The sequence below is a fragment of the Tenrec ecaudatus genome, chromosome 6, assembly GCF_050624435.1.
Source record: "Tenrec ecaudatus isolate mTenEca1 chromosome 6, mTenEca1.hap1, whole genome shotgun sequence".
NCBI lineage: Eukaryota > Metazoa > Chordata > Mammalia > Afrosoricida > Tenrecidae > Tenrec > Tenrec ecaudatus.
The window spans coordinates 4,376,767-4,399,252 of NC_134535.1; the positions used below are offsets into that span (position 1 = coordinate 4,376,767).

General features: G+C 48.9%; 2 protein-coding genes across 3 annotated transcripts; both read left to right on the plus strand.

Annotated features, from left to right (window-relative positions):
- Positions 1–1,458: 1,458 nt before the first annotated feature.
- On the plus strand, positions 1,459–7,653 carry LOC142450616 (polycystin family receptor for egg jelly-like). The gene has a single exon (XM_075552603.1). It carries the CDS (start codon positions 1,459–1,461, stop codon positions 7,651–7,653), a length of 6,195 nt encoding a protein of 2,064 aa, XP_075408718.1.
- Positions 7,654–9,750: 2,097 nt separating this feature from the next.
- On the plus strand, positions 9,751–21,091 carry LOC142451785 (cysteine-rich DPF motif domain-containing protein 1-like). Of its 2 annotated transcripts, none has more exons than XM_075553495.1 (4): positions 9,751–10,624; positions 13,871–13,983; positions 15,090–15,201; positions 17,147–21,091. In XM_075553495.1, the coding sequence occupies exons 2-4, from the start codon at positions 13,871–13,873 to the stop codon at positions 17,291–17,293; spliced, it is 372 nt and encodes a 123-aa protein (XP_075409610.1). In that variant the 5' UTR covers positions 9,751–10,624; the 3' UTR covers positions 17,294–21,091. The 2 variants fall into 2 exon arrangements, with proteins under 2 accessions (XP_075409610.1, XP_075409611.1); XM_075553496.1 differs by having other exon boundaries at positions 9,752–10,296; positions 17,147–21,090.
- Positions 21,092–22,486: the final 1,395 nt, after the last annotated feature.

A 22,486-nucleotide genomic window follows, 5' to 3' on the forward strand; every position in this document is an offset into this window, starting at 1 on the left:
CCAAGAACCTGATGTAAATAGAGTCAGGGCAGCTTGAATTCTAAGGAGAATTCTGGTTGTATTTCTTCCAAGACAGATTTGTTTGTTCTGGCAGTCCTGGTACTTTGAATATACTTTTCTAGCACCATGATTCAGAAGCATGGGCTCTTCTGTCTTCTTTACTCAGTGTTCAACTTGAACATGCATATTAGGTGATTGACAATACCATGGCTTGATTCAGGTGCCCCTTAGGGACCATATTAGGACATGTACCTTATGTTAGAAGGGCATTCAAGATTGGCCTTGGGCCGTCTGGCAGTCTGGGCATGACTACTGAGACCCCCAGCAAGTGATCACCCTGAAGGAGACACCCAGGTGAGCCCCTGAGAAACTTGCCCCCTGGCCTAGGTAAAGAGGTATGGACGTAATCTATCCAATTCACTCTTCATGAGGGTCAGACTTAGGATGAACTCCGTGCTTGGTTAATGTGCAGAAGGAATTCAATAGAATCGTCCTTTGTGAGCCTTGGTGCCCTCCACATCCCATCACCACCACCACCACCACCACCACCACCAATCTACACTGTCCTTGATGTCCTACCAAGCCTGTTGATCCCATGACCATACTGTCCCTGATCTGGCAACCTGGCCAACTTGTCTCCATCTGCTCCTGGCATCCAGCTGTTTTCTGTGAAGCCCACACGCCAGCCCCATGACCTGCGAGCCTTGAAGGTTCCCACTGACTCAACTCTAGCTGTCCCAAGACTACCCATCCTCCACTGAGATGAGCACCGCCCCCACTGGTCTCGAGCCCTACAGCCGTTGAGCCGACCTCTGCCCTCTCCCAGCCTCTCTGTCCCTCTCCGGGCTCCACATGAGGCCAGGACCCGCGCTGCTGCTCCTGGGGCTGGGCCTGGGCCAGGGCTGCCTCCAGCCGACCTCAGTTCCATGCGGGGCCCAGGCCACAGACCCCGAGCCTCTCACTTGGCGGTCAGAGGGCCCGCCCATTGTGTCTGTGTCTGGTGAGCAGGGAAGCCAGGTTCCCCCTGGCCCGGGCTTCAGAGGGCCTGGCATCCGCACCCGTCTCTGCCTGCGGTTCCACCCTGAGCGCCTGCCGCAGCCTGTGCATCCTGAGACCCGGGGACGCCATGGGGGCTGTGTCCCGCGGCCCCTACCTGGGTCTGCGCGCCCTGCTCCGTACCCGCGACAAGGCCGCCGCGCCCAGCCACCTGCACCTGCTCCAGACTGCGCCCAAAGGACACCTCTTGCTGGCCTGGTTCCTGCCTCTGCAGTGCCCGCCTCGCCACCCGCGCTGAACCTTCCCATAGCTGCTGCTCCGGTCCTGCTCCGTGGAGACCTGGCGCCTCCGCTCCCGGGCCCAACTCACCTGGCCCGCCGGGGCAGGGGCCGAGGCCCACAGAGGCTTCGCAACAGAAACCAAGGAACCCAGGGATGGCCCCAAGCAGTGATTTTAGGGATCATGAACTCGCACCCCCGCAAAGCCAGGGAGACCTCAGTGTCCTCCCCTCAGCTAGATTGTCTTACATATGTAACAGTCGAAAGGGACAGCGGCAAGGACCCCGTGAAGGTGAGCAGAAAAGAAGACTTCACCATCAAAGCCTCAATGGTCTTCTTCTGCCCAGCTGCAGATTATTGGAATAAGTGGTGGGAAATCTTTAAGGTGTCACACCCAGATGAGATACCCAACTGGGAAAACCCTTTGTACATACCACAGATGGAGATGGGAAACTCAACAACTCTAGTTATCCCTAAGAAAACTTTAATATGGGGCCTGTATGTGGTGAGATTCAGGATGGTCGTCACCACGATAATAAAAAAGTCGCCTATCATTGATGCCACTGATTACATCTACATCGAGGTCTTCAGAAGGCCCTTGAGGGCCATCATCCTTGGGTCTTCCAATTTTACACTGAACTTCACCGATGAGCTGGTTCTGAATGGTGAACAGTCCGCAGACCTAGAGGATGACAACCCACAGGAGGGACTCCATTTCCGTTGGTACTGCACCACAAATCCACAAAACTACGTCCAAAGTTACATCAACGTAGCAAGTAGCCAGACTTGTCATCCAGGGCAGACTGACCTGCGCTGGACGTGGAGCACGGGCCCAGTACTAAAAATAGCACCGGAAATGCTTAAAGGGGATGCTGAGTATTTTATCAGAATGGTGGTAGAGAAAAATGACAGGACAGCTTTTGCTGATAGTAGTGTGTACGTGCTCCCAGGACCGGCACCTATAGCAGGAATTGAATGTCTAGAAAATTGTGGTCACATTTTAATGATATCTGATCGATTTTCTTTGTTTTTAAATTGCACCAGTTGTGGCACCAAGTGGATGAACAAGTATACATGGTCAGTTGAGTCAGCGGCTGGTACAGACATACCGTTTAACTGGAATGGGCAAACGGTAACTGGGCGACATGGTAGTTATTTGTCTATGAAAGCTTTCGCTTTTCTGATGTTTTCAGAAAATCAATATTGGATTTCGACAAAACTGGACACATGGAGTGGCGTGAGCATGAACTTTAGTTACAGCTTTATTGTTAACCACGCCCCTGTATTTGGAAACTGCGACATTAACCCAGTGAAAGGAATTACATTTGTTACTAAATTTGTTGTCAGCTGTCATGGCTATAGGGATAGGAATCTCCCTCTGTCTTATAAAGTCATAGTTTCTGATTTGTACAATCTTGGTGAAATAAGTACTTTAGAAGAGAATACATTGGGGGCCATCTTGTACTTGGGGACTCGGCCTAGAACACCCTCTTTCTATCTCCCAGTTGGGATAATGGCCAATCAGTTTGACGTGAAGCTCTATGTCCAAGTTTATGATACCCTGGGATCTTTTTCCCAGGTGACTTTGCATGCCACGGTGCAGCCCCCTACGAAGTGGAAATCACCCAGCACCGTGATTCAGCAGTTATTCAATGACACCAAAGGAAACGGTTCATTGCTGTTGACTTTGCTTCAGAAGCAGGAATTTTTATCTGCAGGTTACTTAATACATTTAGTAGCTTCAGTTTTGAACAGCCTGAGAAATGACAGAAGTCTCATAGGTGAGAAAAACAGTCTCCGAAAACACCTTGTCAACCAGACCTTCCTTCTTCCTCTGACAACGTTGTCAGAAATTAACCAGGTCGTCACCATTATTACTGAAATAACCCAGAAAATTTCTGAGCTCACCAAAGTTGATCAGAGACTGGCCATTGTGAGGATATGGCAAGCAACCCAAGCACTCCAGGTTTATCAACAAAACGACAAAAATTTCCGCTCTGAGCAAATGGAGATCGTGAGTTCTGGGATCTTTACTGTTTTGTCTAAGATCCTGATGCAGATTACTCCTCACCACATTTTTCAAGATCCTTTCTATACCATGGAAGCTCTAACAGACACAATGCTGGGTATTAAAGTGCCGGGCAGTATAGCCACGGCCCTGAGTATCTCCAACTTGAATGTCCATGTGAATAAAGTTGAGTTGCGGGATGCTCACAGGGTCTACACCAATGAGCCACACTGCCAAAATTGTTTGTACCCAACCCTGAAGGCCCACAGTGTTCCTGATTTGCTTCCCAGTGCTCCAATCTCGACGATGTTTTGTGAGTTTGCCGATGACCCCTTTCCTTGGTTAACTTACAGTGGGCAGATTTCAGACCAGGTGATTGGATATAGAATGACAGGAACCAAACCTAATGGTGATGTGGTCGATGTCAGACCTGATGTGGTGGAAATGTACCTCAACAGGAGAAGCTTGACCTCGGCTGCTTTTAACCTTACCATGGGACCAACTAGTGAGCCCGATGAGGTTGACGAGTCACTGAAAAAGACGACAGGGGGATTTCGCTTTGAAGTGGACACCGGAGTAGTCAAGGAGTTGTTGATCCACATTGAGACCCAAGTGACAGTGGTCTTCAAGGTGTTGGTATATGCGGGCAGTCAGGTCACCCCCACTGCTCTGGTGGCCACCTTTATGGTACCCCATAACATGCCTCCTACTGCCAGCCCCAGCGGTCTGTTAGACTTAGCCTGTTCCGTGAAGGAGGCCCGAGTGGTTTGCCTTTCCCAATCACTACTGCTGGTGATAGGGCAGCTCAACAATTCTCCCAAGTGTGCTGTCACAGTGGTTCTGCAGGCCCCTCGTTTTCTCTTGACACCCAGTGACAGGCTAGTGAGGATCTCCATTTTCAGCGTTCATTGCTTGGACATGCTTGGCATCCAGAGTGACTGGAGAGAAGGCAATTGCATCCTGGGAAAGAAGACTAACTGGCGCAAAGTCCACTGTGTTTGCAAGGTCAAAGGAAGGGCTAGGCGGCAGGGGAACTCCATTTTTAATCTGAATACAATTCCGATGCGCATGCGCTTTGTCACAGCCAAGGTGATTGTGATCCCTAATCCTGTGGATCTTCAGCTGGAGGTGGTGAAGAAAATCAACCAGAACCCCGTGACCCTTTTCACGGTGCTATTCATCTTGCTCATCTACATTGTCCTTGCTTTCTGGGCCTTGCACAGGGATGAAACGGACCAGTTTCAGCGGCATTGTGTGGTGGTTCTTCCTGATAATGACCCTTATGATAACAAGTGCTACCTGATCACTATTTTTACAGGAAGCCGTTGGGGGTCTGGGACCAGGGCTGATGTCTTCGTCCAGCTGATGGGATCCGAAGGTGCCAGTGATGTGCACTGCTTAAGCCATCCGGAGTATAAAACTCTCTTGAGAGGCAGTGCTAATACTTTCCTCCTAACGACAAAAAGTGACTTGGGTGACATCCACTCCATTCGCCTGTGGCACAACAATGAGGGCAAAGCGCCCAGTTGGTATTTAAGTCGAATTAAAGTGGAAAACCTGTTCCACAGACGCATTTGGCTATTCATGTGCCGGAAATGGCTTTCTCTTGGAACTTCTTTGGACCAGACATTTCCTGTAACCAACCCAGAGAAGCCTCTGAACAGAATTGATTTTTTCTTGATCATTTCAACTTATGAGCTTGGGAAAAGCCACATGTGGTTCTCTATTTTTGCCGGTATCATTGCTAAACCGGTCAACCGGCTACAAAGACTATCTTGCTGTTTAGCAGTGTTGCTCAGCACTCTTCTGTGTAATATTATGTTCTTTAACGCCAATCGCAAAGAAGAGATTGAGTCAAAAGAGTTATACTACATCAGATTAATGATGATTGGAATCGAAAGTGCCTTTATTACAGCTCCCGTACAATTATTGCTAAGTTTTCTGTTCACGTATTCTCAGAAGAAACCTACTGCCATGACTCTAGATGAAGTAGCTCCTCGAAAACAACATCCTGTTTTGTCAGAAGCAGGTGGATTCTGGGATGAACATTTGGTCAAGTGGTACGCTTTTGAAACCACGCACAGGGAGGAGACCAGGCCGGCTGAAAAGCTCCCATCTAGTGGCAGTCCTGAATTTCAGGAGGCTTCTGAGCAGACAACCTCCAAAACAAATCAACAGCCTGAAAAAGAAAGCAAGGCCCCTCAGACCTACAAGAAAAACACCAATTCTAACAACAAAAATGCCAAGAGGAAAGATAATCAAGACGTGCTCTCTGAAGAGGCCACTTCCCAAAAGAAACCAAAGCCTAAGACCAGGATTCTTTTACCTCAGTGGTGTGTTTACATAGCGTGGTTCTTGGTCTTTGCCATCTGTAGCATATCGTCATTCTTTATTGTGTTTTATGGACTGACTTATGGCTATAACATGTCAAAAAGATGGCTCTACACATCGATTTTTTCATTCTTTCAGTCCATTTTTCTAGTGCAGACAACTAAAATTTTACTCTGGACAAGTATCAGAACAAATAAGGCCAAGTACTGTAAAAACCTTCCATGGACAGTGAAATATCGTTACACGGAGATCAAGCTTCCTGGGCTGAGGAAGAGTAAAGCCGGGAGACACAGGCAACATGTCCACATCAGACGCCTCAGGCGCTCTAGGATGTATCAGCCCCTCACCGAGGATGAAATTCTAATATTCAAAAGGCAGAAGAGGATCAAGAGAGCAGCATTCCTCTTCCTGAGTTACCTGCTCATGCACTTTATCTTCCTAGCCCTTTTGCTGGGCCTCATCTCGCGTTTTCGCCACGCTGATTGCTTTCACTATAACCAGTTTATTCGGGATTATTTTTCCACGGACCTTACCACAGTCACTAAGCTCGATCACATCTATACGTGGCTCAATAAAGTACCACTGCCTTTGTTCCACAATGATCTGAACCCAATGTATCTTTATGACAGCTCCTCTCAGATCCTAGGCCTTCCACTGATGCGGCAAGTTCGGGCCACCCCTGATGCAAAAGGGTGTCTGCCTGAGAAAAACCCAGTCCTGAATGGCATCAAAAACATAACTCATTGTCATCCCGAGTATGGTGTTGACCCAGAAGATACAAAAAACTATTCCAGCTTTTGGAAAGATGTTGGTAAGCAGGCTGTCAGCACGAACCTCAATGGGTTTACCTATCAGCCCCAAGAAAACAAATGGCCATATCATTCCTATGGACTGCTACATACCTATGGATCAGGGGGATATGCATTCTATTTCTTTCCAGACCAGCAGCAGTTTAATTCCACATTGAGGCTGATGGAGCTCCAAGAAAATCATTGGCTAGATGAGAAGACGTGGGCTGTGATTTTGGAACTTACAACTTTCAATCCAGATGTGAATCTGTTCTGTTGTGTTTCCATCATCTTTGAGGTCTCTCAGTTAGGAGTTGTAAACTCAAGTGCATCTGTACACTCTTTCTCACTTTCTGACCTTAACTGGAACAAGTCCGTGGAAATTTACTTGTACCTGGCCATTCTCATATTTTTCTTAGCTTATATTTTTGACGAGGCCTGTATCATTGCGCAAGAAAGAGCGTCCTATGTGAGAAGTGTGTACAACTTACTCCACTTTGTTTTAAAATGCATATTTACTGTTCTGATTGTGTTCTTTCTCAGGAAACTCCTCTTGACCACCGACATCATTCCATTTTACTTGTTGAACCCTCACCATTTCATTCCATTCCATGCCATTGCTCAAGTCGATCACGTTGTGAGGATACTTTTGGGTTTCCTGGTTTTTCTGACAATTTTGAAAACCCTCAGGTATTCCAGAGTCTTCTATGATGTGCGACTGGCACAAAGGGCCATCCAAATCGCTCTTCCTGGCATCACCCATGTGGCCTTTGTGGTGTCAGTTTATTTCTTTGTATACATGGCCTTTGGCTACCTGGTATTCGGCCAGCATGAATGGAACTACAGTAACTTGATTCATGCTTCACAGACAGTATTCTCTTACTGCGTCTCAGCTTTTCAGAACACCAAATTCTCTAGTAACAGGGTTCTCGGTGTTCTGTTCCTTGCGTCTTTCATGCTCATCATGATCTGCATTTTGGTCAACTTGTTTCGGGCTGTGATTCTATCTGCCTACGAGGAGATGAAGCAGCCTGTCTATGAGGAGCCATCAGATGAAGCAGAAGCAATGACCTATTTGTGTCATAAACTAAGAATGCTGTTTCTTTTCCTGACCTGCCAACCCAGGACCAAAGAGGAACCTGAGTTTGTCACTGACATGTTGTATGGGCAACCAGAGAAGAATAGCCGTCAGTATCTGGGGCTGAAGACCAGACTCGTTAATGGCAAGAAAATGGCTTACATTGTTGTCTGAGCAATGAAAATGTCAGAAGCCTCTAGGAAGACACCTCACAGACACACCCATGTTCAGTTGGAGAGCTTCAGGCATATATAGTGGCTATCTCCTGATTTCCACCCATGCCCTTCCTCATGCACACCTTCCACATTTCAGAGTATCTCCATGCTTGGCATCTCTTCTCAAGCATGTGAAAGAAATATGTTGAACTTGAATGTAATGTCGGGACGAGGAGATTCTCAATGTTCAATTTCAGGACTGAATTCCCTTTATCAGAGAACTGTGTATCTTCCAGCAGAGGCAACCCTTTCTTTTTCAGAGTTTGCAGCAGTGGAGAGTCATTCGAGAAGCTTACTTTACAACTAGATTTGAAGGAGAGAGTTGAAGACTCCTAATCCTGGGACAACACTCTGCAGCTTCTGTACTCAGTCCAGCCTTCGATGGACATGCTTAGTGCTTGACAACAGTGCCAGGCTCCTCAGTCTTACTTGGAGTTTCCAATGCAGACCAGGGCTACTGAGCCTCTTCCCCATCCTCCTCTCCCTCATAATTCAGCTAGGCCATGACTGGAGGGGTCATATAGAATTCCACTGTATTTATCCTCTTACTTTAGAACAGAGGGATGAGTGCTTGAGGGTTAGGGGAATAAACAGCTGAAGTTTCCTATCCACTCTTCAAAGTTACAAGGTAAAGATATAAAACTAATTAACATTTTCTCACTAAAGAACATGGCTTTTTTGTCTAACAAGAAAAAGGTGTTTGTAGATTCACATTACATCTTTTATATTTATTGACTGTAGCCACACAAACGTGGAGGGTTTGGCACTTGATTATTATGAGGGATAAAATGGTATTCATCATTTAAATACATGGGGGTACCAGCTGTTATAGTGTCATTCCGCAGTGTGCTTATGTATCCTTATGACTTTAAGCTTGATCCGCATTAAATGTGGTTTCTTCTGTGAAAGTCTGGGACTCGCAGTGATTTCTGTGTGGGTCCATTTGCATAGATGGCCTCTGCACCCAGTTTCCAGAGCAAGGGCCACATCTGGTGGGCAGAAGCATGTGGGGAAGAGGCACTCTTCTGTGTCACAGTTCAGTCTGGGTACAGTGGCTGCTCTGCCAACCTAGTCTCTCCCCCAAGCCCTCGCGTCAAGACCTGGGTCCTCAAACTTTTTAAACAATGGGCCAGTTCACTGTCCCTCAGACCCGTTGGAGGGTCGGACTATAGTTTAAAAACAAGCTATCAACAAATTCCTTTGCACACTGCACAAAGCTTATTTTAAAGTAAAAAAAAAAAAACAAATGGGGCAAAAAACCCCGGGGCCGGATAAATGTCCTCGGTGGGACGTATGTGACCTGCGGGCCTTAGTTTGAGGACCCCTGCGCCAGGGGCTGGAACAAGGATGAATAACCGGCTAGAGAGTTGGAACCTCAGTGTCCAGGTGGGTTTCACTGCCAGCGGTGGGGTTCCAGTTCCGGGGCAGGCGTCTCCAAGTTCCTGGGCTTCCCTCTTGAGAGCGCGGTGCTTTAGGAATGGCTTCTCTTACGCCAGACTTCAGGCGGACAAGGAACAAACGTAGTCCTAAGGAAGGTCCCCCGCAAGCCAAAAGCCTCGATGTGCTGGTGCTGCTGAGGGGCGCAGCCCGAGAGGGCGAACTACACTGGTCGAGGCGCGCAGGGCGCAGATAGGACTCTGAGGACCCGCGTGCGCAGGGAGCCCCGTTTCGGCGCGGCCCCGGGAGAAGACCAAGATCGGGCGCTCGCGCAAGGGCCCGAGTCTTCCCTCAGGCTGAGTCCTCGGTTTCCCCCGTCAGGACCCAGGTGGGCCCCACGAAAGCGTGAAGCGCGCGAAGGGACGGAGCCGGGAACGAAGGCTCTGCCTCCTTAAGGCCGCAGGGCGTCTGCGGCTTAGCGGTTTAAGGGCGGATCTGTCAGCGCAGTCCCGCCCTTACAGGTGCGCGCGCGCGACGTGCGCTACGAAAAGGTCCAAAATAGTTAGCCAGAAAACCCGCTCTGCGCATGCCCGTGACACTAGGTCTTGCGTTTCGCCGGGCTAAGTTACGCGCGGGCCTCTGGGTGAGACTACGCCCTCCACATCCTGCGCATGCGCCCGTCCTCCCGTGGCGCAGTAAGGGGGCGGGGCTTAGACCTAGCCCAGGGCTCTGCGGGCCGATTCGATTCTGAGGAGCCGCGTGCACAGGGAGGTGACCCTCGGAGCAGCCCCAACAGAGTCAAGACCGCGCGCTCGCGCAAGACTCCGAGCCACCTTTCAGCTCGCGTTCCCTCAGCTGGGAGACCAGTGTCCCCGGTGAGAACCTTCGGAGACGAAGCATGAAAATACACAGGGGTTGAACCGGACGAAGCCTCTCGCCACCCTTCACCTTTCATGGCTCGGTGCTTTTGCTGTAAACGTCCGACGAAGCCCTCAAGGGAGCCCCGCCCCTCCCGCTAGTTCCCAGGAGACCGGTTGCCGAGGCACCCAAGCAACTAGGAAGGAAACTCGCTCCGCGCATGCGCTTGAGACGTGGGCCCAGCCGCTAGGCAAAGACGAAGCTCCGCCCTTTTACGGACCTCCGCGTGAACCTATCGGCGGCGAAGCGGGGCCTCTCGTCCGCTGCGCGTGCGCCCAAAGAAACCACCTCGTCTTGCAGGGTTCAGGTGAGTGCGCGTGGATCCTGCTTGCGTGCTGGAGTTCGCTCGTGCGTGCGAGCGGTTTCTGCGCCTCAGGGGGCGTCGTGGTGCCTGGCCATCAGTGGGTGAGGCCCAACGGTTGGTGTGGCCGCTCGTGTGGACGTGGGAGAGACAGGGCCGCAGTCTCCGTCTCTGCGGAGCCCCGGGACCCGGTGTGCGTGGGCCGGAGGGGGCCGGCCTCCCGGCGAAGGACCGCGCGTGCAGAAGGACCCAGGCTCTGCAGAAAACGCCCGGCAGCCTCGGTGAGGAGCTGGGACCGGCATCGTACACCTGCGGAGTGGAATTGAGATTACACGTAAGCACATGAAATAGGATTTTCTTTTCCTTTGAGTCCAAGTAGGAGGAACCCTAATAGGTGTTATAGGGAACAAAAGACACCTCAAATCTCAACAATCCTTAAATAGCACAAACACACTGACATATCTTGATGAGGAAGACCTTTACCTTGAGGTCGTGTAGCTAAGGATTTGCAATCACACAGCTACTTAGTAAGACAAGGAACACAGAAAGCTCACAAACTCCTGACTGACAGCCGATCAATACATGACCTTACAGGTGGAACTGCAGACGTGGGACAGCACCATGATGTGGTTAGGTGCTGTCCAGGTGATTTACACTCACAGCGACCCCATGTACGACAGAAGGAAACACCGGCCTGATCCTGCATCATCCTCACAATTGTGTTGGAGCCCATTGCTGCAGCCACTCCGTCCATCTCCTTGATGGTTTTTCTGTTTTTATCACCGACCCTTCCCCAAGCAGAATGCCCTTCTCCGGGGACTGGTTTCTCCTGATAACATATCCCAAGAACCTGATGTAAATAGAGTCAGGGCAGCTTGAATTCTAAGGAGAATTCTGGTTGTATTTCTTCCAAGACAGATTTGTTTGTTCTGGCAGTCCTGGTACTTTGAATATACTTTTCCAGCACCATGATTCAGAAGCATGGGCTCTTCTGTCTTCTTTACTCAGTGTTCAACTTGAACATGCATATGAGGTGATTGACAATACCATGGCTTGATTCAGGTGCCCCTTAGGGGCCATATTAGGACATGTACCTTATGTTAGAAGGGCATTCAAGATTGGCCTTGGGCCGTCTGGCAGTCTGGGCATGACTACTGAGACCCCCAGCAAGTGATCACCCTGAAGGAGACACCCAGGTGAGCCTCTGAGAAACTGTTGCCTCCTGGGCTAGGTAAAGAGGTGTGGAGGTAATCTATCCAATTCACTCTTCATGAGGGTCAGGCTTAGGATGATCTCCATGCTTGGTTAATGTGCAGAAGGAATTCAGGAGAATTGTAATCTCTGTAGGGCTCTACAAATATATTTTGGCTTTTACTACCATCCATAGACTATTGAATACTGGCTCCTCAGAATTTGCTCCAATACATGGTACAGTGGTTAAAGTGCTCCTCTGTGTACGAAAAGGTCACCTCTTGAAACCTAGCAGTCTCTCAGAACATGTGGCAGTCTCCCATGGTAAACGTAACTGAGAGCCATGGAGAAACTTGGGCGGTTCTCTGACCTCAAGGATTGGTGTATTGGAATAGACTCCATGGTAGTGGATTTGGTGATAGTAATTACAAAATATGTGGTCAGTCCAAGTCAGTTGGCATATCACCCCATAATATGTGCTTCCAGGGTTTACCTGTGGGCTTGTCCAATTCCAAAGCTCACAGGAATAATGCATTTCACAGATTCAGAAGAGTAGAGAGCATACAGAGAGTGAAAACTCATGAAGCCTTTAAAGATGAGTAAATGTTCCAAAGGCAAAAAAAAGGTGTGACAATCCAAAAAATCATAACTTTTCTTGAATCTGAGAGCTTCTTAATATGTTTCCATGTTAGCTACTCTTATAAAGAAAGGCAGGTGCCTCTGAGACCAATGAGTGAGGACTTCAAACAAGCAAATACAAGTATTCAGTATTAAAAATGGCTATATAATACATGCTAAGAGAACAAAGAACCTTGGGAACACAGACGTGGGTAATCCTCACTCATTAGTAGGCTCTTTGTTCTCCACAAAACTTCACTGGAGATCTTGGGAAAGGAATGGGAGAAATCCTACTGGTGCAGGCTTGGAGGCAGCAGATGACTGTTTCTCTGGTTGGATTCTTACTGGGTCTTTCTCCACAGCCCAGATGCTTCTCTCTCATGGAACAAAAACCTTAACCCACCGAGGGATGGGCAGCCCACCCTGTTCCTCACTGTGTTTAAGTGAAGACCTATTGCAGCTAGGGAATAAAGAAAAGGAGAAACCCTCTCTACCTCTAAGGGAGAGGACAGAAACTGTCAAAATTGCTAGAGGTCACTGACTGCTGGTGGAGAAGGTGGAGGGTTCCTGAGAACATTTCACCCCAACACCTAGGGACCCAGGGTGCAGTCTAAGGCGGATGGATGCTGGGTGTGGACAACAGAGAACCTGCCCCCACTAGTCAAGCAGGGATTGAGTGGCTATACCACCGGGGAAGTCAAGAGAGGCCCTTTGTGAGGCACAAAGACCTTGAGCCCAGGGTAGGGAAAGAAACCTCCATGAATGAACCCCAGCCCAAAGCATAAGGCAGTGCTAGAAAAATCTGAAGCCAGTGCTGCCCTGCGACAAAGAATGGCAACTACAAAACTCAAACCCTCCTCACCCTACTACATTGATTCGGTATTCCACACATGAGACCTAGCAGGGAAAGAGTGACCATTTCCAGGCATAAATACAACTTCCCTGGGTCTCTACTACCTTACAATGATGCACAGGTTTCCGCCACAATTGAGACAAAGAACAAAAACTCCATTGTCAAGAGAATTCACTCAGAACTAAATCATGTAAATATATTACAGTGTAAAATGAACAGAATTTATACTTAAAGACTTAAACAACAAACATCAACCGGTGGGGGGTTCCAGCAGAGAGGGAAACAGAGCCAGGTGGGTGTGCTGAAAATAAACAGCAGATGAAGAATGCCTTCAAAGAATACATTAGTGGTAAAACTGGGGGAAAATGAATGAACTTGAAGCTAATTCAGTAAAAGCTGAATACCTCTGGGTGAAAATATAAAGAGGAAGAGGGGTGGGGAACATAGAATCAAGTGTTCAAGGACTGTGGTTCTACATTAAATAGTATGAATTGGAATGTGAATAAGGTGTTGATCTGCCAGAAAAGGAAATCTCAGATTTTTTCCACTAGTAGAAAAAGTGGTCAGATGATACTTCCAGGTACACACAGGCTAGCCTGTTAAGGATGAAAAGCTTGGAAGACTCAGGAAAAGAAGATGCATGCAGTTTCAATGTTTCTAGGTTCCATTGTATTTCCAGCTAGAATCCCAGAAGGAGAGAGAAAGAGCTGGTAGAAATATTTGAAGTAATAATGGCTCCTGATTTTCTAAAAATAATAAATATCAAATGCTAATTGAAAGACTTTGCCCTGAAAAGCACAGAAGGTTACATGATAATTATTTAAAAACAACAACCCCCTCCCCCAACTTCAATGTATTCACTCTTCCAGAAACAAAAGGTACAGAGGCTATTCTTTGTCCTGCTTCTCTCTCTTACAGATGGCATCTGAGACAGAGAACTACCCCCTGGGAGTGTTCGAGTGTCATCTTTGTGCTTTGTCAGCTCCATACAGCTATGTGGGGCAGAAACCCCCCAACACCCGGTCTGTCTTGTAAGTTAATACTTCCTTAGCCTGTGGCCTAGGATGCACCTGCCCCAAGCTGCTGGCTGGGCTGGCCATCATGCCTGTAGGTACCAGGCAGTGAAGTGGTGTAGGCCTATTCCAGCCCAGGCCATGGACCCTGCAGCTGTGACCTGAGCGGACTTGGTGACAGCTCACAGTGGAGACCACAGTGCACCTCCACAGCCTAAAGGGCCCCAGCCTGACTCCCTAGGGATTGATGAGGGGCCTCCCAAACCCTCCCCTGCGCCCCAGAAGATAGCACCTACTCCCAATCTTCTGGCTTCCACCCAGGGCCCTATCCAGCCCACATCTCTGTAATGGCCTCCACAGGAGAATCACTGCTAGCCTCATAGAAGAAACCACATTTCCTGCTAGCGTAATGTCCTAAGGCCATAAATGAGCACGCTGCCGAGTGACAAGATAGCAGCTGGTACTCCATGTTCTTAAATGATCAATAACCTTGATATTATCAGTCTTAAATAATCAATGCCATAACTAGCGCAGTGCCAAGATCCTGAATGTATGGTGGTGTTAGGTACCTTCAGGTTGGTTCTGACTGCTAGACCTCCCATGCACAAAGAAAGGAGACGTCACCTGACCCTGCGCCGTCCTCACCATCATTGCTATATGTGAGCTCACTGTTGCAGCCACTGTGTCCATCCATCTCCTTGATGGTCTTCCTCTGTTTTTGCTGACTGTACAATTATAGTACAAACCTGATGTCTTTTACCAGAGACTGGTTTTTCCCATATGGATACAAAAAAACAGACAACCACTCCCTGCCATCCAGCTGTTGCTGACTCATAGTGACCCTCTAGGACAGGGTAGAACTTAGACTGTGGGTTTCTAAGACTTACTGTTTATGGATGTAGATATCCCAGTCTTTCTCCCCAGGAGCTATGGTGGTCTCAAACTTTGGGCCCTGTGATTAGCAGCCCAAGGCTACCCACCGGAGCTCCTGGTTTAGATATAGTCAATACACATGACATTTGTAGGCTTCCTTTTCTTCTCTCACTCTGTGTGCTAGGTGGCCAGCCCAGCCATCCTGACAGCAAGTGTCCCACCATTCTGACACCTGCCTTCCTTTTCTGCAGCCTGCTGGAGGAGAGCTATGTCCTGAAGGACCCTTTCACCGCCAACAAGGGCAAATTCCTGGTCCTTGGCTCCCGATGCAACGTATGTAGCAGGCTGGTGTGCGTGGGCCCGGTGAGTCGGCGATTCGAGGCTGGGCACCCCCAATGGTGGCCTTGGAGCTAGCTGAGCCTTTTTAAGGGTGGTGAGCACAGCCTGTTTCACCTTGGTCACCTGGGAGCCCTCCAGGCACCAAATGGGAGAGCAGTCAGGCTCTTCCATTATAGATGGGGCCCTGCAGCCCTGCAGGGTAAGGCCTGGGAGGCAGCATGGGAGGGACCAGTTAAAGGGGATTTCTGTGTGGCCTGTGGAATGCTGGGAAACTTATTTTTGGAAGCTCTGCAGTGGTCCCTGCCTTCCACATTGCCCAGGTCTGATGGCACACTCTCCTTGCTCCTGGAGTCGGTGGTGAGGTGAGGAGGAACATGTGTTCTTTGTGGATCTCAGTTGTGTGCCAGGTGTGGGCTTGGAGCCTGTCTTACAGGTGAGGCTTCATCCACCCCCCCACAGATTTTCAGGGAAAGCACACTGCACCCATTGTAGAATTGAAGGCTCTGAGGTTCAGAGAAGCAGATTGGGCCACTCAACTCCGTTTGCGGAATCTTATGTTCGAGACCCATGGCTGCCTTGTGGCAATGGACCTGTGTGACTGGAGTGTGAGGAGCCTCCCCAGCATTCTGTTCTGGGGGTGCAGGCACCAAGGAGAGGTGAGACACAGGCCATGCTTCAAGTCAGGCTCCATCTCAGCTCAACCTGGGGCCAGGTGGGAGGGAGCCAGGCGTGGTCTGTGGCAGCCCTGGTCAGCAGTACCTGAGGAGGGTAGGGGGGCAACTCTGGGAAGGAGAGCAAGACAGACCCAGATTGTAGGAATCCTGGGTTCCCGCCCCTGGAATTTGGGGGTCTATACAGCTCTGAAAAGCCCGAAACTTCCTCCTGTCAGAGTTTTGTCTCCCTGATCTGACCTTGGCAGTGACTCCAAGAACAATAGGAAGTGGATCCTCATGTCCCAGAGATGTGTTCTAGGCACCCAAGCTCAGTGGCCTCACTAATGGAAAGGGGCATTTGCTTACTCCTCTGTACGTGAATCCAGAAGCAGGCTGTCCAGGGTGGGGAGGGTCCTCTCGGGTCCATTGTGGCATTTCCATCTCCCACCTTCCACCCGACTCCCAGCCCCGGGAAAGGGTCGGGGAGCTGATGGTGCTCATTCCCTAGAAGGGTGACAAAGAATCGACAGACAAAATTTCCAATGATACCCCGACCAGGATGCCTGCATGCATGTGGCCATGCCCTGATGCCCAAGGGGTTTGAGCTCAGTAGTTAAGGACAGGGGCATGCCTGAGCCTGGGGGCTGGCCCCATGGACCTGATCCTGGGAGGTCAGGAGGGGCACTGTGCCAGACTCCCGTGGGTTCAGGGTCTAGGCTCACTCACTTCGGTATCACTTTGTCCCTGAGAGGGGACCTCTTGTCCCTTACACAGCTGCAGCTTCCTGCTGTGTTACTGGACCTTCAAGGCTGTGTTTTTTAAGCGAGAACCAGCCTCTCTGAACTTGCTTCTCATGCTGTCCCCTCCCTGCTGGAGTCCCACCCTTGCTAAGAGCTAGTTCACAGCATCCTCCTCCCAAGGTTGTCCACAGCCCCGGCCGAGACCCCCAGCTGCCTCCTGCTTCCCTCAACAGAGCCCCTGCCAGTCATATGCCTTCCCTCTTGCATGGCTGTGATCTTTGCTTGATCCTTATCACAGCTGGTACCATTTATCAACAGTCCCCTTGACTTCCTGTTTGCATATGCCCCCACGCAATTTCTTGTACCATCTCAGCCTTATTGTTGCCACTTCTCACACTGTCACCAACTTCTTTTTCTGGTTGGCAGAGATGAAACTTCCCCAGGCAGCCTGCCAAGTCCCAGACTTGTTCTAGCCCTGATACCCCCTGTCCCCACCCCCACAGCCTGGGGGCCCAGACTCTGGGAAAAGCTGCCCCTGTCCAGGTACTTAGCTCCCTCCTCTCCTTTCCTCTTCAGGAGTGCAGTGTGTTCTACACCAAGAGATTCTGCCTCCCTTGTGTCTGGGAGAACATTGCTGCTTTCCCTCAGGAAATCCGGCAAGACGTGGAGAAGCGGAAGACCATGGCAAAGATGCCCTGCAGCAAGCCCAGCTCTCAGACCTGAGGGTAGTCAGTGCTAGGCCAACAGCCCGTGGGTGCCTCCACACTATGCTGCCTTGCAGCCCAAGCTGCAATGCCTCACTGCTCCTGGGCTGTGTCTACAGGCTGGGAGACCCAGGGAAGCTGGTCTATAGCAGGAATGGGCAGACCTCTGAGTAACTGCCAGGGCAGTAAGTGGAAAGACTCATGGATCCAGTGTCGGTGGAAACATCTCAGTGCTGATGTGTGCCTCCACGTGGCTCCTCCAGCTCCAGGGCTCTGTCTCCATCAGGGTAGCTCCATGTGGGTTGTCCACAGGAATGTCTCACAGGGAGACCAGCAGAGCTTGTATCTGTCCTCCAGTGAGCTATTTATCTCCTGCCTCCGAATGAGGTCATCAGGCTGCAACCTCATTAACAGGCTAGATTCCATCCCTTCACAAGTTGACAGGAGATTATGTAGCTGCCACAGACCACCCTAGGTCACCAGTTATATGTCTCCAGGCAGCAAGAATTATGTCATTCCACTTTCAGGCCAGCCTGCTCCAAAGGTGGGGCACTCTAATTCACAAAAGCTCATAGTCTGCCACCACGCCATTTAACACCATAATCCTTGGTATAAGATTTTAAAAAACCCTCTAACATCCAGTTGGAGGCGATTATTGCTCCTTTCACACTAGTATTTTCTGTTGTCTCATCCTTAAAGGAAAGCATACAAACAAATTTCTGACTTGTCAAAAATCACACAACGTCCCTTGCCAAAATAAATTTCCCACTCACTCCAGTACAGTTTACAGGTCCCAAGTAATGGGCCTGTTCAGTGACTATCTTGTAGAAGAGCCTTAATAAACTGAGAAGATTTGAGCAATGTAATCACCTATCTATTTTAGCCAACACTGCAATTCTGCAAACAAAAACATAGTCACAGATAAAACGATCCCAAACAAACCTTCTGGGCCCTGGAAGGTTAAATTAATAATTCATTCACTTAGTCCATCCAAATTTCAGGTCTGTGTATAACATTGTTTAAATTTTATAGCACAAAAATGTTTGGTAACAACAGCCAAAAGATTTTGCGATTTTTTTTGTCCAGAAGTCTATAATCAGTCAGGTCTGTGACTGTGAGGCTAATAGCCACCCATCAGGTCACTGAGAGGGAAAAAAATAAAATGACAGAAGAGTTGGATGGGGGATGGGACCATACAGACACACAAAAAGACAACAGACAAATCGAATTAAGACTAGTGGTCGAGGGGGGGGGGCGGGTAAGGAAGTGGTATTAACAAACACAGGGACAAGGGAAAAACATAGGACCCCAAATGGTAGAGAGGGGGGAGTGGCAGGCCTGGTGGGAAATGATCAAGGGTAAGGTTGCTTAGAGAAGTGGTATACTCTAGCCCAGGTGGCGACGAAGCATGGTAGTAGGGCAGGAGGAAAGGCAAGGGAGATGTAGGAAACAGCTAGGAGTCAAAGGGCATTTATGGAGGTCTAGACAAAGACATGTACATGCAAATATATATAGGATGGGGAAATAGATCTATGTGTCTATATTTATAGGTTAAGTATTAAGGTGGCAGAAGGACCTTGGGCCTCTACTCAAACACTCCCTCAATGCATGAATACTTTCGTTTATTAAATTGGAACTCTGATGCTCACTCTCCCGACACAACGTCTGGAGCCAAAGGGGGTGAACAAGTAAATGTGGTGAAGAATGCTGATGGTGCCCGGCTATCAAAAGAGATAGTGACTGGGGTCTTAAAGGCTTGAAGATAAACAAGCGGCCATCTAGCTCAGAAGCAACAAAGTCCACATGGAAGAACACACCAGCCTGTGTGATCGAGTGGTCCCGAAGGGATCAGTTATCAGGCATCAAAGAACAAAAAATCATATCATTGACTGCACACCTCCATGATAGGATCGCTGAAGACAAATGGGTGCATAAGCAAATGTGCAGAAAGCTGATGGTGCCCGACTATCAAAAGAGATAGTGTCTGGGGTCTTAAAGGCTTGAAGGTGAACAAGCGGCCATCAAGCTCAGAAGCAAAAAAGCCCACATGGAAGAAGCACACCGGCCAGTGCGATCACGAGGGGCCAAGGGACCAGGTATAAGGCATCATGCAAAAAAAAAAAAAAAAGATGTACGCGTATATACCATATTAAATGAAGGGGGAAGTGCAGAGTGGAGACCCAAGGCCCAAGTGTCTGCCAATGGAGATCCCATCATAGAGGGGTTGAGGAGATGGGTTAATTAGGGTGCGAGGTAGTGCCGATGATGAACACAGCTTTCCCCCAGATCCTGGATGCTTCCTCCCCCCAACTATCATGATCCAAATTCTACCTTGCAGGGCTGGATAGGGCAGAGGCTGTACACTGGTACATAAGAGGGCTGGAGGTACAGGGAATCCAAGGTGGATGATACCTTCAGGACCAAGGGTGTGAGGGGTGATGCTGGGAGAGTGGAGGGTGAGTGGGTTGGAAAGGGGGAACTGATTACAAGGATCCACATGTGACCTCTTCCCTGGGAGAGGGACAGCAGAGAAGGGGGGGAAGGGAGACTCCGGATAGGGCAAAATATGACAAAATAACGGTGTATAAATTACCAGGGGCACATGAGGGAGGGGAGAAAGGGGAGGGAGGGGAAAAAAAAAAAGACCTGATGCAGGGGGCTTAAGTGGAGAGCAAATGCTTTGAGAATGATTGGGGCAGGGAATGTATGGATGTGCTTTATACAATTGATGTATGTATATGTATGGATTGTGATAAGAGTTGTATGAGTCCCTAATAAAATGTAAAAGAAGAAAAAAATGATTTTAAAAATTATAATGTTTAATAAAAAAAGCCCTATTGAACAGGGAAAAAAAAGTTCAACTCAAAAAAAAAAAAAGACTAGTGGTCCGAGACGAGCTAGTCAGGGTGCGATGTAGTATTGATGAAAAATAAAACTTTCCTCTAGTTCCTTAGTTCCTAAATCCTTCTTCCTCCACCCCCCCCCCCCCAACTATCATGATCCCAATTCCACCTTACAAGTCTGGCTAGACCAGAGGATATACACTGGTACAGATAAGGAACTGGAAAAACAAGGAATCCAGAGTGAATAATCTCTTCAGGACCAGTGTGAGTGGCGATACTGGAAGGGTTGAGGGAGGGTGGGTTGGAAAGGGAACTGATTGCAAGGATCTACATTTGACTTCCTCCCTGGAGGACAAACAATAGAAAAGTGGGTGACGGGAGACATCGGACAGGGCAAGTTATGGCAGAATAATAATTTATAAATTATCAAGGGTTCATGATGGAGAGGGGAGCAGGGAGGGAGGAGAAAAAAATGAGCTGATGCCAGGGGCTTAAGTGGAGAGCAAATGTTTTGAGAATGATGAGGGCAATGAATGTACAAATGTGCTTTACACAATTGATGTATGTATGGATTGTGATAAGAGTTGTATGCGCCCCTAATAAAACGATTTAAAAAATTTAACGGCACACAAAAAATAATGATAAACAGCCACTTAATAAGGTTAAGACTTGTTAAGCAGTGGTCTGTAAAGACAAGCAGCCAACTTAAGGTACCAGACGGCTCGAGCAGCTCCTGGCGAGAAGGAGCTAAGGGGAGTAAGGGCCATATCTGAGCCCCATCTTCAACCGAACAGTGCAGACCAGACTCACTTCTGGAGGTATAAGGCAGAAGACTCCCTAGGAATTTGGCTGCGTTTCCCCAGCAGCACTCAGGAGAGTTCTGGTGACCTGGTCGTCTCAAGTGCGCGCCCCTCCCACCTTCCCTCAAGTGGCTGCTGGGAGGAGGCTCTTAGGACAAACAGTGGCCTTTCCTGGTCAACACCAAATGTTTCAGATTCGAGTAAATAAAGGCCACTACAATGTCCAATTCAGTGATGTGAAGTCTATTTAATCAGGCGAGCTGGACTGCAGAGGGGACCTTTCAAGGAGCAGTCCACCATGCTCAATACCGTGGAGGTTGGTCTTTGACCAAGCATTTACATCTGGAGAGCGAGCAGAATACAGAATGCAAAACAAGTTAAAAAGTAATATATTACTAAGTAAGCGCAAAGTAAGACTATATTTAGGTGAAGACTTAGGCGCCTTGTTTTATGATCCCAGTCTCCCTGGGAGGGGGAAAAGACTGCTTCTTTCTGATTTGGAGAGAGGGAGTTGAAATGAGAATTGGCCTAAGGACAATGACACACCTGCATTCACTGTGATGATAAAACATTCCCCTGGACCCAATAAGGCCTTGAAGAGCGGGGAGGAGGCCTTTGGGATTCAGGAGGCTTTTTGACAGTCTGCTTAGCCTGTAGGTCAGTGGTCCTCAACCTTCCTCATGCCGCGACCCTTTCAGACAGTTCCTCATGCGGTGGGGACCCCCAACCGTAACATTTTCGTTGCTGCTTCATCACTAGTTCTGCTACTCATATTAGTCGTCATGTAAGTAAATACCTGGCATGCAAGATGTGTTCTCATGGTTACAAAGTGAACATAGTGATACATCATAAAAACTATAGTGAAAGATTTTTTCCAATTACAAATGAAAATTTGTCTTGAAGCATGGTGTAGCATGGTTAACAGTCTTAATAGAACAATAGTAAACTACATTGATAACATTTTGCGACAGTATGCGTAGAAAGCCAACTTGATTCTTAAGATCTTTGGAAACGTGTTTTCCGATGGTCTTAGGCAACCCCTGTGAAAGTGTTGTTCGCCCCCAAAGCGGTCGAGAACCACAGGTTGAGAACCACTGCTTTAGGTCAGTCAAACGAGTGACATAAGCTTGTCTATATCAATTCTACTAGGAGTCAGGTGGCTCCTGCCCCGCCCCTTCAAACCTGGGACCCCGGCCCCAGGCTCACATGCAGCGCCCGTTGGGGAGGAGGCCCACTGCAGGAGCTAGCCTCGGCCTCAGGCCAGCCTCCTTCCTGCACTGGCTCCTTTCCCCACCAGAGACCTGGCCCGCTCTCTCCTTGCCCACCTGCCGACTGCTAGTCCCAACCAATGCAGGGCGCCAACCTCCTCTCCTATAGGTGTATAGCCCAGTCTGAAAAAGGCCCTGCAGGCTGACGTCCCACCCGCCAGGATGCAGTACAATGAATCCCTCCGGTTGAGTCCCAACAAGGGGCGGCTGAGGACCACATTCGGTGTCTTGTAGGTGACTTAGAAGCAGCTCAGTGTCCGAGGGGTGCCTGGCATATCAGACTTGATCAATGAACCCCATT